General features: G+C 54.8%; 4 protein-coding genes across 4 annotated transcripts; 2 read left to right on the top strand and 2 right to left on the bottom strand.

Annotated features, from left to right (window-relative positions):
- Positions 1-203: 203 nt before the first annotated feature.
- On the top strand, positions 204-1,476 carry J4E93_003989 (uncharacterized protein; the record flags this gene model as incomplete). The annotated part of the gene is made up of 3 exons (XM_049341919.1): positions 204-244; positions 302-467; positions 547-1,476. The coding sequence occupies 3 exons, from the start codon at positions 204-206 to the stop codon at positions 1,474-1,476; spliced, it is 1,137 nt and encodes a 378-aa protein (XP_049201424.1).
- A 4,723-nt stretch (positions 1,477-6,199) lies between these two features.
- On the top strand, positions 6,200-6,931 carry J4E93_003990 (uncharacterized protein; the record flags this gene model as incomplete). The annotated part of the gene is made up of 2 exons (XM_049341920.1): positions 6,200-6,385; positions 6,440-6,931. 2 exons carry the CDS (start codon positions 6,200-6,202, stop codon positions 6,929-6,931), a joined length of 678 nt encoding a protein of 225 aa, XP_049201425.1.
- A 127-nt stretch (positions 6,932-7,058) lies between these two features.
- On the bottom strand, positions 7,059-7,571 carry J4E93_003991 (uncharacterized protein; the record flags this gene model as incomplete). The annotated part of the gene is made up of 1 exon (XM_049341921.1): positions 7,059-7,571. The coding sequence occupies one exon, from the start codon at positions 7,569-7,571 to the stop codon at positions 7,059-7,061; it is 513 nt and encodes a 170-aa protein (XP_049201426.1).
- Positions 7,572-8,165: 594 nt separating this feature from the next.
- J4E93_003992 (uncharacterized protein) lies at positions 8,166-10,997 on the bottom strand (the record flags this gene model as incomplete). The annotated part of the gene is made up of 2 exons (XM_049341922.1): positions 8,166-8,828; positions 8,874-10,997. The coding sequence occupies 2 exons, from the start codon at positions 10,995-10,997 to the stop codon at positions 8,166-8,168; spliced, it is 2,787 nt and encodes a 928-aa protein (XP_049201427.1).
- Between the last annotated feature and the right edge of the window lie 2,680 nt (positions 10,998-13,677).

Genomic DNA, 13,677 nt, shown 5'->3' on the forward strand with positions numbered 1-13,677 from the left:
AGTTTCGTCTTGATACCAACGTGTACTGCCACCTGCTTAGTTTCGCCCTTGCATGAGGTAGCTCGGTGATGTGGCCGCTACTGGAGGCTTCTTTCGGGCCACGGACGGAGTCATAATAGCGGGGTCGCTGGTCACACGCCCAACGTGACCCACTGCCCGTCACACAATCCTGCCGGCGGTCACCGCTCCTCCCACCCTATATCATGTCGCGCTCCAACGATCCAGGTCACTACTTCCAGACGACGTATGGGCTTCCATCCATCTTCATCCATCTTCCTTTACTTTAGCTGATAGCATGTAGCTCCTCTCTCGAGGAGACAGCTCGCAAGGCTGCCAAGTCCAAGAACACCAAGGGCAACCCCCTCAAGCTCCCCTCCAAGATCCTCGCACTCACCGCGGACCCGCACGATGAGAATCACATCTACGTTGCCGAAGCAGCCGGCAACGTGAAGCGCATCAACATTGAAGTCGGTCAGACCTCCGTTTCTCAGCCGCCTCGTGGCTTCACTTCAGCTATGAGGTCATCGCTGACAGCTCCCCTTGTAGACTAATAAGGTCGCTGCCACCTTCACAGGGCCCGTAGCCCCTCTCACGTCCGTTGCCGTTTCACCAAAGTCAGACACACTATTTGCAGGGTGTTGGGACAAGTCGATCTGGTCATGGACCCTCTCCACGCGCAAGCCCGCCAAGCGCTTCCAAGGCCATAGCGACTTTGTCAAGGCCGTCATAGCATTTACGCTACACGGCAAGGAGGTCTTGGTGTCGGCTTCACAGGATGCAAGCATCATCGTTTGGGACGTCGCCGCGGGCTCGAAGCTACACACACTGAAGGGACACACACGAGGGATTCTCGCTCTTGCGCTAGACCCGGTCGACTACGAGCCCAGCAAAGAGACTGCTACAGTCTTCAGCGCTGGAAGCGACCGAGAGATCAGACGGTGGGCCATCGGGTTGGCGTCAGCCTCTGAGGTCGAACCGTCGCCCATCATCGCCCACGAGACAAGCATCGATGCCCTACACTTCGATTCAGACGGCGATCTATGGACAGCTTCAGCAGACAAGACGGCTAAGTGTCTCTCCCGAGGCCGTGAGTGGGAAGAGGATTCGACATTCGAGCACCCTGATTTCGTCCGCGATGTTGCCATCGACGAGGACGGCGGTTGGCTTGTCTCCGTATGCAGAGACGAAGAGGTTCGCGTATGGGACAAGAGCAGCGGCAAGCTGCATCACACTTTCAGTGGGCATTTTGAAGAGGTTACCGGCCTTCTACTGCTAGGCCAACGCGTAGTCAGCGTGAGCATTGACGCTACAGTCAGACAGTGGAGCCTCAAGCCTCAAGAGCTTGCCAAGGCCATCCAAGAGGCCGAAGACGAGCGTCTCGGTAAGAAAGAGGACAAGGAGCCCGAGCGCAAAGAGGGCATGATGACAGCGGAAGAAGAAGCGGAGCTCGCTGAACTTCTAGGAGATAGCGATTAGTTTTCGACGAGCGGACCACCGACCGGACTTGTGCTACACCGGATTTCCTGGAATTCGTCGAATGAGCTTGTCCGGTTCAACCGTCCCTCCACCTAGGTAAATTCGAAACGAGACTATAGGCCAAGACAGTCATGAATGTACCCCACCACCATCCGGCCCACGGCTACCAAGGACGAACACGCCTGGCTTTGCGACTACATGGCCTCCGAGCTTCACGGTGATACGAGAAGTACTACGGAGACTGGCCATGCTCACAGCTCAGTTCTAGCAACACTGTTCGTCTGGCCCTGAAACGGGTCGTCCTACGCCGGATGTGGCATCGGTACCATGGTTGGCTTTCCGCACATTCTCTACACAGAGTAGCTTGGTATTCCCCATTTTCTCCTTTTATGATTGATACGTGGTGCTATTTACTGGTGTCTAGCGTCGTGCCAGGCAACCACCACAGGCACACATACACACCTCGATACGTGACACACCTTCCTTCCAGCAACAGTTTCCTGGCCTTGTTACCCTCACTTCACCGTCTGAGGGATTCTCACACTTCTTTTCCTCCATGCATCACTTTTTTTCGTCAAGCAGCGCTTGCTTCCACGTTCTCACTACGCCATCTCATGTCATTCCGACCACGTCGCCGCCATCGACCGCAGTTGCCAACCGACACCACGATCGATGCCGCGCGATGAGCTCCTCCCTCTCCACTCCCTCCTCCGAGTCCTACGAGTCTTGCAAACACCATTGGTGTAGCGGACAGACAGCCATGAGGGGGACGCACAACCTCACGCCAGGGAATACTCCCCGCCACCGGTGTCGCCTTCTCAGGTTGTCGCGCGTGGAAGATACCAACAGATAGTGGCCTTGGCGCTACAACAGACGTCAACCGTCCGTGGTTCATTGACGCGAGCGCATGCGTCCCCTTCACGGCAGTCCAAGCATATGTAGGAAGTCAAGGCTTCTCTTACTGTTTCTTGTGCGCGTTATCGACGAGGACAACCGGTGGCAGGTCCTCCTTGTTGCTGGCAGGGCATGGGTAACCTTACAGAGACTGTCGGGATACTGGTTGGTAAGCTCTTTTGGAGCTGAGGCGCGCAGCCTCTGCTCTTGCATGTTTACGGCGACTGCAGTCGACCGCGATTATTATCACCTTTGGTGTCACACGGACAGAGGAGTCTGTTAGTCAAAGGGAGCATTCCCCGCCACCAGTGTCGTCTTTTCAGATGTACGAGTGTGGAAGAAGCCTGCGATATCGATACTTCCTTGGAAGTCTCCGACAGACCTTACCGTCCACGGCGTTCTTTTGGCTACAGTCACTTCCTCTCTTCAGGCCTAAACATGAGAATCATGTCATGGCCGAGTCGCCCTCAATCGTAAGCTGGTCTGTGGGGCATGGGTGGGTGGGGGAGTTGGAAGGGAGACAGCTGGGAGGAGCTGGGGAGGAGGTGGAAACACCCCCTCTCCTCCTTCTTCTGGTTCTCTCTTCTTCTGCGTCCTCGCATCTACCCGCTTCCCAGACTAGCGTGACGAAAGGGTGTACTACTGCGATTGCACCTAAGCTCTCCCTTTACGGACAGCCATGGCTTGCTTCGCGCTTTTGTGTCAAACTCTTCGGAGTACTTTTGGTCTACCTCATTTTGTGTTCCCGGGTTTGAGACTGGTGTGCTCCTTGTCCTCCTTCCGTTCCTGTTGGCTCGAGTTTGGCTCCCCTACCGATTCGCTCGCCTTACTGGTTTCAGGTAGAGTATCCTTTCCTCACAGGGTGGGTGAAGCAGGCGGCAGGGACAAGGTGAGGAGACTGGAAACACGGTCTCTCTCAACCCTCTTCTTGCTGTTTCCTTCACCTGCCCGCCAAAAAATGCTTCGCGATGAGAACCTGTCAGCAAGGGAAACGGTTCGCCGTATCCCCGCCACTAGTGCCACCCTGTTCAGGGAGGCGAGCGTGGAAGATGCCTGCGATATGGAGGCTTCCTCGCAGAAGCCTCCGATAGACCGCATGGTCCACGGCAATATTGCTCACAGGCACCCTCTACCGCACGTCCCCCGATGTCTTGGCCATTGTGCAAATGGGTTGATCAGGGAGGCGGTGGGCAGGGGACGGGGAGAAGGTGGAAGCACTTCCTTCCATCCTTCTCATCACCTCGTCTTCTTCTGCTGCCTCCTTCATCTTCCCGGCTGCTGCCTTCTCCGAGTCCCGCCTTTGAGCCCCGATGTTACATCTTACTTTCGGGTACGCCCGCGCCTTCAGGTACGCCTGCTTCCTTCGGATCCGTCCGCTTCGTTCGAGTTTACCTTCGCCGTCTGGATACAGCCTGCTCGTTTACGTCCATCCGTCCATTCGTCCATCCTGGGTGGGTGGGGGAGGCGGAGGGGAGGAGGTGGGGAGGTGGTGGAAGCACGCCCTCTCCTCCTTCTTCTAGTTCCGCCTTCTACGCCCTCGCCTTCCGGACACAGCCCGCTCGCATACGTCCCTCCCGTTGACCGATTACGTTGCCGACTCGCGGACTTGTACTGCAGGGAACGTTCGCGTAACCCCGTCGCCAGTGGCACTCTTTTTAGAGGTTGCCGAGTGCGGAAGATGCCAACAGATATTGAGTTCTCCCGGCCTCTGCTCTTGTCTGGAGCAGATGGTTGGGGTTCTCTGACAGACCGTAATGGTCCCTGGCTCAACTTGCATACAAGCACCCGCCTCCCTTCGGAGGACAGTTTCTGTCCTCGCGAATGGGCTGTCGCCGCATGTGTGCGACGGCCTGTTCGTTGGGTGTTCCCGTCCATGCGTGGACTGTCGACGACAACTGTATACCCATGGACTCTCCCTTTCCGGGTAAGTCATGGCGTGTACCGCTGCCAGTGCTCGACAGTATGGCATGGACATTCGTGGAAAAACCTATCGTGTTGAACTTATTGTGTCAAACTTTATCGAGAATTTTATTGGAATCGCCCTTACGGGCACTACAGTGTGGGGGAATGACCGGAGCCGATGGGTCCCGAAAACCCCTCTCGGCGTTGATGGCTAGTACCCTTTCGTTCGTGTTGCCATCTGATGGCATATCGAACACCCCGTGTTTGGTATCCTGCCCGCGTGCCTGCAAAACACGTTGGTTTGGCCTACCATCACAAAAAACGAAAAAATCGACAAAAAAACATCGAAAAAATCGTCCTGGACTGTTGCTACGCCGGCTTGTTTCTATCTTCTCACTGCCCCTTTACGGATCAGCGGTGCTTGGATATCTGGTTTTACAACGGTCCTTTCTTTGGTAAACGCAGCCGCTTGCTTCTTTATGGAGTGACTGGGCTTTACCATTCGCCGAGCTCTGTCCTCATCACTGTACGGGATGGAGCGAGGCACCCCCGTGGGATTTACCTGTTGTTTCTAGTGCGACGGTGTTTTGACTGCGGGGTATGCGTGGCAGACTGCTATCGCGACTTGACTCAGACGACGAATGCCTGTCACGACCTATTGTTGACGTTTGCTGCGGACGACTTGTTTGTTAGCGGCGAGCTGTCGGCGACGAACTGTAGACAACTTGTTGTTCGGGTCAGGGAGGAAGCGAGAAAATGTCTCCGGCCTTGCAATGTCGCCTCATCCAGCCGACGGCCCAAGGTCTTCACTGTCTGCGCGCTGGCCACTCGTGGCTTCAGCTGCTGCAACCTAGCGAGGAACTGCTAGCGTGGACCGCGCCGGCTCATTTTTTGAACCGGCCCGGGAGGAAGCGAAAAGTGTTCCGGTCTTGCTGTTTGTTTCCACTTCGGTGGGTGATGATGAAGCGAGGTGTCCCGCGGTATACGCGTCGCTTCTTTTTTGTTTGCGGCGTTGACTACCTGCGATGTAGCGAGGGGCAGACTGCTATTGCGGACCTGATAACGCCAACTTTGGTTGGGTGGGCTTCGGGCAGGATGCAAAGAGTGTTTGCCGATGGAGAAAATGGGTCGCTGGTGGGCGTGCCAGGCGATCGCAAGAGGGGGACGGGCGGTAGAAGTCGGACCCTTGCGCCTCCTCGTGGTGCTGCCTGGATAGTCGACTGCTCTCTTGCACTTGAGTTTGTGTGAGGGGGTGGGAGATGAACTAGATGCTTGGGACGCAACGATGTGTAAGTCTGCTCTTTTTCCTTTGGTTGTTGCTAACGGTGGGTTGGGGGTATGCATGGTGTTGGTGATTGCATGATGGGTTGGATGTGGATGGATCTTGCTTTGGGTGTTGGCTTCTATGTAGACCAAGGCTCTCTGAGCAGAATCAATGATCATTTCGAACCATATATACTGTTGCTGTACTTCCCCGTGATCTCTTGTCTCCGAGTGTTCGTCTTCACCTAAATTATCATTTATGCTTTCGGGCGCGTCCCCATCATCACATCTAATCACAGTGGCCGGACTTGATTCGGGCTAGCACTCCGCCCCGGTCCATCGCGTGTCTCATGCGTGTCATAGCAACGTCATCTCTACAATCGTACCACAACGGCGATCCAGCGTGCCTTTCCAGATGCACATCCGCATCAACTAACCAAAGAAAGCACTTGCAGACCGGCTACAGCTATTCGGCTGCGCAATCACGAGAGCGGATCGCTCCCGAAAGTGACGATGCATGATGCGTGAACACTCGTAATGCGCGCGTCCCTCCGGCATATTCGATCGCTGGTTGGTATAATACTTGAGCGATGTACTTTGTCTTAAGAGTACTGCAACTTTAGATAGCTTCTCGCATTGCAACAACTCAACAAGATATTACAATATGGCGAACACGCAAGCCACAAAGCAAGCTCTCCTCGAGCACAAAGTCATCCCAGACGTCCTCCCCGACACCATCAATCTCTCCTACAACCTAACATTAGAATGGACCAACGGCAAACTCGATACGCCAGGCAAGGAACTAGCCAACGCCGACACGAAAGAAGAACCAAAAGTCTTGCTCGATCCTGTAGTGAGCATTCTCACTAATCTCATATACTACACCCACTGACGTCGCGCCCAGCCCAGCGAAACCCTGGATAACCTCGTGCTCATGATGGTAGACCCCGACCTCATGACAAACAACGACACATCCTTCGGCCAAGTCCGCCACTGGCTCATCACAAACCTTTCCTGCGACTCCAACGGCACACTCTCGCACCACTCCGCCGCCATACGCTCGCCTTACGTGCGCCCGGCTCCTCTCCCCAATTACATCTCGCCACGCCCGCATCGCTACGTATTCATACTCGCCCGCGGCTCTGACAAGATTGAAGTCCGCCCCGAGGACTTGCGCGAGATGCAGAAGGTGTATGCGGCTGCGGCGCAGGGGAAGCAGGGCGAGATGCAGGATTTGAAGGACCGATGGGGATTTAATGCGTGGAAGTTGTGTGAGGAGAAGGGGTTGGAGGTTTTGGCTGTGAATTTCATGAGGGTGGCGGGGACGCTGGAGAGTAGTGTTGCTAATGCGGGGATGATGGCGCAGGCGGTTGGGGATAAGGTGCTGGGGAAGTAGGTAGAGTGAGTACTTGGAGAGGAATTCATGGAGAAGCTATGGAACCTTTCAAAACCTCTTCAACTAGTTCCCTATCTCAAAATGAACCACCGCATACCCGCCAAACCTCATCCCATCTCACTCCATCTCACTCCCCCATCTCCTCCTCAAACACCTCAATTACCTTCTTCCCACCCCCACCCCTCCACGTCTGCGTCATCTTGGGACGGAACAAACCCCCTTCCCTCTCAATCTCCTCATTTGCCCGCTCCCTCACAACCTCATCATCAGCCTTGATCCTGGCGAAGACGTCGCCACCCCAAGGGTTGGCGGGTGGCGGTCCGCGAGCGTTGCCGAATACAGGGCCTTTAACAGGCTTTGCGCAGCGGTTGCGAAGATGGGGTTGCTGACTACCCGGGGCGTGGGGAGGGGTGGCTGCTTTGGCGGCGGTGTGGGTTGCCGCCGACATTGTGGGTTTGTGGGTGGCTTTGATGACCACGGGGAGGGGTGTAGTTGCCATGGGGGAAGGGAATGTGTATGCTGTGTCCCAGAAGTAGTCGGGGGACAGCGGGTTGTAGGCGCCTGGCTGGATTTCGGGTTGGGAGGGACGTGGTTGTGGGTGGCAATCCACCAGGTGAGATGATGATTGAGTAGGTGGCATCTTGTTGTAGTCAGTAAGTGGTTTGTTGGTTTGTTGTGGGAGTGTGGGAATTGGATGTGTAGTAGGTAAGGTAGTGTGTGAGATATCGAAGGAGAGGATGAGAACGAATTGTCTGCTTTATATATGCTACCTGCAGTGGAGAGATGTGCGCGGTTTATTGAGATGGCTGGGCACAATAGACGGGTGTGGTACAATAGCATGGTTTTTTTTTTGCGTTTTTGTAAAAGTGAAGGTGAAAGGGGTGGGCTATCCTAATTGGATGTGGTCGACGAGCCTAAAAGTAAGGCATCACAGATTCACGCACAGTACAGGAAACGAATGTAGATATCTCTCTTGATTCAATTCCCAACATAATACATATGTGTTCCTACCCCCTTCATATCCACCACTCTCCAATGAACCATCCCCACTACACCACAGTTCCCACTAATCTTTTCCCACCAACGCCATATAATGCTAGCACTATCCCATCCGAGCCATCTGGCCGAACGAACGTATTGAACTTCCGAACCGAAGAATTACAAAGAATAAGAATCTGAGAAAAGAGCGGTAATACATAAACTCGAATAAAGTATGCCTTGCTCACATCGTATACTATGAACGCTGTTGTTGGCCTCCATTGACGGGTCGAGACCGCTGATCACCAGAACCGTTAGTCGGAGGTGTCGCGAGTTGCATGGGGCTACCATAGCCGTCTAGTTGAATGGATGGCTTGGAGCCGATAGCACTTTGTGAGGTTGCGTCGAGGAAGGATAAACTGGAAGCTTCGTCCATGGGCGTGAGGGTCTCTTCGACATCGGTGGTTGCTGGGGGTGGTGGCGGAGGCGGCGGCGCTGATTCCTGGTTTTCAGAACTTGTCCTTGTTCGCTTTGGTGAGCCGGATTGCGTCTCTTCGTCCCTCTTTCGCTTTAGGTCGGATGTGGAGTCGGTGGGAGAGACGTCGTTGGCATCTCCGCTTGGTGCTTGTGGAGTGCTGGGGGACTCGTTGGTGAGGTCGGATTTTGAACCGCCTTGGGCAGCCTTGACTCTCTGTCGCTCTTCCTTCTTCTTGACGGCCTTGTCCATGAAGTCTTTGACGTATTTCTTGATGGTGTTCTCGTGGTTGGAACTGATCTTGGCTGTCGGGTCCTTGACGCGACCAGACTTGTAGTCACCTCGTACAAGCTTCTGCGCAACCTCTTTGCTGAGTCTCTTGATCTCCGTCTTTTCGAGCTTCTTGCGATAATGGCTTGTCACGGTCATGACGTGTGGTGAAAGCTATGAGGGTCAGACATGCTTCACGAAATACTGGGAATTACTCACTGTCGCTTCATACACCTTCTCCTGTTTTTCTCTTGACAGGGTACGCCACTTTTCACGACCGGAACTGGATTCCATATCCTCGTTAGCTACTGGCTGTGGGGTGGTAGATGCGGAGGGCCCGGTGGGTGTGCCGTTCGAGGTAATGCTGGATATGATGTCTTGCAATAGCTGGGTGTCACTTCTAGCTTTGTTTGGCGGAGGAGGCGGGGCATCTGCAGGCTGCGTCGGCCGTTGCCATTGTGTGATGCCATTGGAGTTGTAGAAATATGTCGAGCCATTCTCAGCTGTAGCTTGGAACCAACCCTGGGGAAGGGCGTTGAAAGGTCTTGGTCGCATGACGGGTCGCGCAGGAGCAAAGAAGCCAGCCGGACCGCGAGGCGCATTTATCACGCCGCGAGGACCGGACGGGACGTTTGCTGCAGACGGGCCTTTGGGCGCAATCGTAGATGGCGACTTTGACCTAGACCTGGATCGCTCACGGCCTCTCTCGCGTCGTTCGAAATGATTCTCGGTTCGAGCAGTGGTGCCAGCATTTGGATCTCTCTTCAAGCGCGGTATCCGGTAGCCAATCTCCAGCTTACTCCATGCGGTCAATAGCTTCTTCGCAGCCTCTTCTACTCGTTCTTCTCCGCAGTCCTTCACCTTGCTCACTGCGTCTTCGATTCCAGAGTCTTGGATCTTGTTGCGGGTAATGCGCGGCAGCCTGTGAAGAATGTCCAGTATTTGCAGAACAACGTTATGATCTTCCTTCCATTTGTTCAATGTTGTCTTCAAAAACTCGTAACCGTGGAATTGGACAATGCGATGGCCGATTCTCTCGTTGTCGGTTTGCATGCGGCTGAGAAGTTTGACAGCAATCCATTTCTCTTCGCAGCTGCGCAGAGCTGTCAGAACCTTGTTGACTGCGTCCTCTTCAAGCTCGCGTGGCTGCAAGTCGCTGATGTATTCCTCATCATCCTCGCTGGCCTTCTTCTTGCGGGGCTTCTTGGCGACTGCCGTACCCCAACCAACACCATCATCGATTCCGAGCGCCGCAATCGTATCGTTGTTAAGGTTTGTCGCATTGTCGGATTGGGTCTTTCCGCCGATAAAACCACTGCAGTTTGGCTCTCCACAGTAGCAGGGCTGCGGATCCGCGCCGTAGCGGTCGACATTGTAGTTGAAGACGAGTTCTTCGCCTGCCTTGACGTTGCGCTCAACGAATATGCCCATACGCAGCTTGTCCCCAACAACCCATTTGTCGACGAAACAGTTGGGGTTGCACGAGTGATTACAAAAGCGACCAAGATTGCCCTTTTTCGTTGCATCCACGAACTCGCCCTTGGTAAGCGACATGAAGTAGAAGTGCTTGATTCCCTCCTCATCGTATTGGCCCATGCGGCGGCGGAAGGTGCGCTCGTCAATGACCTCGCCGATGTACTCAAAGACGAAATCACCGGGAGCCATGTTCTTGTTGGCGCGAAGACCAAAGCCCTTCTTCTCCGTCTTAATAACCGTAACGTCTGCATATTGTTTCCGTTGAAAGCGCTGATTCTGGCACTTGCGACCACAGCTGCAGTCACCCAAGCACTCCATCTTTGTCGCGCGGTTGATGCAGTCGGAGTCTTCGCCACAGGCATGGTTGGTCTTGGTTGTAGAGTCGTATTCTTCCTGGCAGTCGCATTCGAGCGCAGGGTCGGTCGTGCCGATGGTCTTGTTCGCGTAGGTGCATTCTGGGAGGACGACGAAGGTTTCTTTGGCGGCAGCGGTCGAATCGGGGAGGTCGAGGTATAGCGGAGGTGCGCGAGTGACGACTTTTTGGGAGGCGGAGCGCGAGAGCTTGGGGGCTTTGCCGGGTTCCATCTTCAGCACAATATCTCCCCCCACGATCTCTTCATGGGCGCTGCCGGGTGATGGAGTATTGAGCTCGTGTTTTGCCATGGGCGACTGAGACTTGGATCGCGTCTTGAGCCTGGGAGGTATGGCGAGAGGCGTGGACGCGCGGTCGAGCGAATCTCCCTCCACCTTCACCTGAGTGGTGCTCTTGCCCTCACCTGCTCCTCCCGAGGTCGCGCCTTCCAGCTTCATCTCGCGTAGCTCCGGCTCGAGCTGAGCCGTGTTTTGGTCCGACTCGCTGTCCGACATATCGTTGAGAGGCGTGGGGGTGGTGGAAGGTGCTGAGGCAGAGGGTGGAGGATCGCGAGAATCTGAATGAGAGGGACGCTAACGGCCGATGTCCAATATCACACACGCAGAACCAAGAGCCTATTCACCTCATAATCCAGGCGACAAACATACACTGAGCACTCCAGATGCAGCTCCTAGCACGCTTGAATGCAGGGCGACTGCTGGAGAAGAGCGTCGGTCGTTCTGGATACTGACGGGAGCAAAGATTTCGCCTCCCCTAGACACAAGGCGGCACACGACCCGGATCTGCTATGCGCCCAGACTGCGCTCGATGCGCCGAGCAATAGGGGCTTTATGGAGGTATGTGTTTCCCTGACGCTGTCGCTGTCGCCATAAGGTACGCGGGATGGAGCCGTCGGCGCAGCCAGGCGTTTCGTGGGTCCGGGCTCTTGCCTCGACGACGGCACGGTAGGCAATTCTTTCTAGTCCGCGGTTGTCGCGAAGGAAGCCTGAGCACGCGAATTCGGTCAGTGGACGATGTGTTCGAGTGGTGCTTCGCGCGACGCGATGCGCTGAATTCTGGTTGATACTTTGGAGATGCGGACGAAAACTAGCGTTAGCCAATTGGTCCAGCCTCGGCCTCCCAGAGTCCGTGATGCAGGGCCCCTCCGACCATGTTTCCATCTGCGCGCACACATGTTTCTATCAAGTGATGCCACTGGAAAAATACGATGATGAGATCATGACCATTGACTGCTTTGCTCGGGTCCGCGGAGACGCTGGGACATCGGACTACAGCGCTACTTTGCGGGACATGAAGTCTTGGCGATTTGTAGAATCACTAAGGTGTTGTCAGAAGGTCGGAATCAATTAGGCAAGCAGGACAAAGCATCATGACTTCGTTTAATGTTCCAGGGGAGTGCTCACTTACACAAACTCATTTGGTGCGGAGAACTCATGTCACGCGTCCTTGCTATGTACGGACTGGGAAAGCCCAACGTGTTGCACGGATCTTTACTACATGAGGAAACTAATATATACGCAAATGCGACTACACAATAGACGAAAGTAAGCACCCTTGATTCGAAGTAGTATCACGGCCGCAGCTAACGGGCAATGAGCAGTGACCGATGTATCAGGATACATTCGATTTCGGAGTGACATGCGCGAGTCACCGAGATTATAGATACACGGTTTCCACGGGCCGAGAAAAGATCCAGGGTGATGCGACGTGTTGACCAGACCTCGGGAGCTCGTGAAAGCAACGTACGTCTACCACGACTCAGGTCAGTCACCGCAAGCTTTGATGTTCATGCCGGATGTTCAGTCATCGGAATATATGGTGTGGCTGGTCGTGGAATCATCATGTTTCGTTCCTTTTCTTAGAGGTCCCGGGTTGGATCAGAGCTAGCGCGAACCCAATTTCTCAAAAAGAATGGCTTTGTTCGCGACGTGACTGAACCTTGGAAGACGCGAACCCGCGCTGAACAGCGATACACGATCATTACATGTATAGACTACAGAGGTATATGTTGATGTCAAGATACGTCTGAGTTCTGTTTGGCTACTGACTCAAGGTCGCTGGCGGTCGGAGAGTCTCGACTTCCGCGTCGATATGCATGCTTGCGCTGGGGTCGTGGTCCAAATTGTGCGGACAATCTTTCCGAAAGACTAACCTTGCTAGCAGGGTGAGCTAGGATCGCGAATGGCGCATCGCGATGTCGCTGGCGATGGCATCCAAGTGGCTTACTTAAGCGAACGAAGCTGCACGGGTCCACAAATATACTAGCGCAAACTTTCACCGAACGGCTACAACTCCTACACAGCAGCACCCATGACGCCGGCACGACAGCTGACCTGGCCACACCGGCTAACCTCCGCCTCGACTTGGCCCAGAGTGTCACTCGCTGCGAATCAGCGGCACATCTGCGCCATGAGAGCAGACACTTGCACCTAGCGGACGCTCGTGAATGCCATTGGGGGCTATGCCGAGTCGCGGCCCGCTCCCGATCGTCGACTGTCTCGACTGGCTCCGCGTAGCATACGGTGAGGAAGACCACCGGGCGAGTGCTACGTGTCTATGCATGCGCGCCCTGTGGTCGCTCGCCAGGTATAAGAAAGAAAGAAAGAGTCAAGCTACGCTGCTGCGAAGTTTGTGCCTCTCGATACACACCTTTCGCGCAGCCGTCCTGGAACAGACTACACATCGCACCGTTGACAGGGATGACGAGGCCGTCTTCCGCTGCCCCATCTGGCGCGACGCGCTCATGACGATCCGCGCTGAACCGTTCTTGCCAGATTGCGTGCAGGACACCAGCGCTGCTGCGCGTCGCGACAGTTCAGCCTCCTTGCGATGACGCTTGCGGCCATCTGGAGCAACACGGTACTGTCAAACCCCCGAGACAAAAGGCGGCAGCGTACATGAGGAAAAAGGAAGGCAGGGGACTGGTTTGCAAGGGAAGGGCCGTTGGTCTCAGGCTAAACCATCCAGGGCTGGTGAGACACGGCTTGGCCCTGCCTTCTAGGCGATTGGCTCATCGGTTTGCGCAATCGTTTTCGAACATCCACAGAGGCTTTCGAGATGGGGTAAAGCGCCGCCAGATCTAGGTTACATACGTAGTCCTCGTTATCGATTTGCGACAAGTACTGATTTAGACAGATACCGTGCGTGAAGTCTTGGACGCTGCGTCCTGGGTGT

This window comes from Alternaria ventricosa (assembly GCF_023758065.1).
Source record: "Alternaria ventricosa strain BMP 2768 chromosome Unknown scaffold_5, whole genome shotgun sequence".
In the NCBI taxonomy this organism is placed as follows: domain Eukaryota; kingdom Fungi; phylum Ascomycota; class Dothideomycetes; order Pleosporales; family Pleosporaceae; genus Alternaria; species Alternaria ventricosa.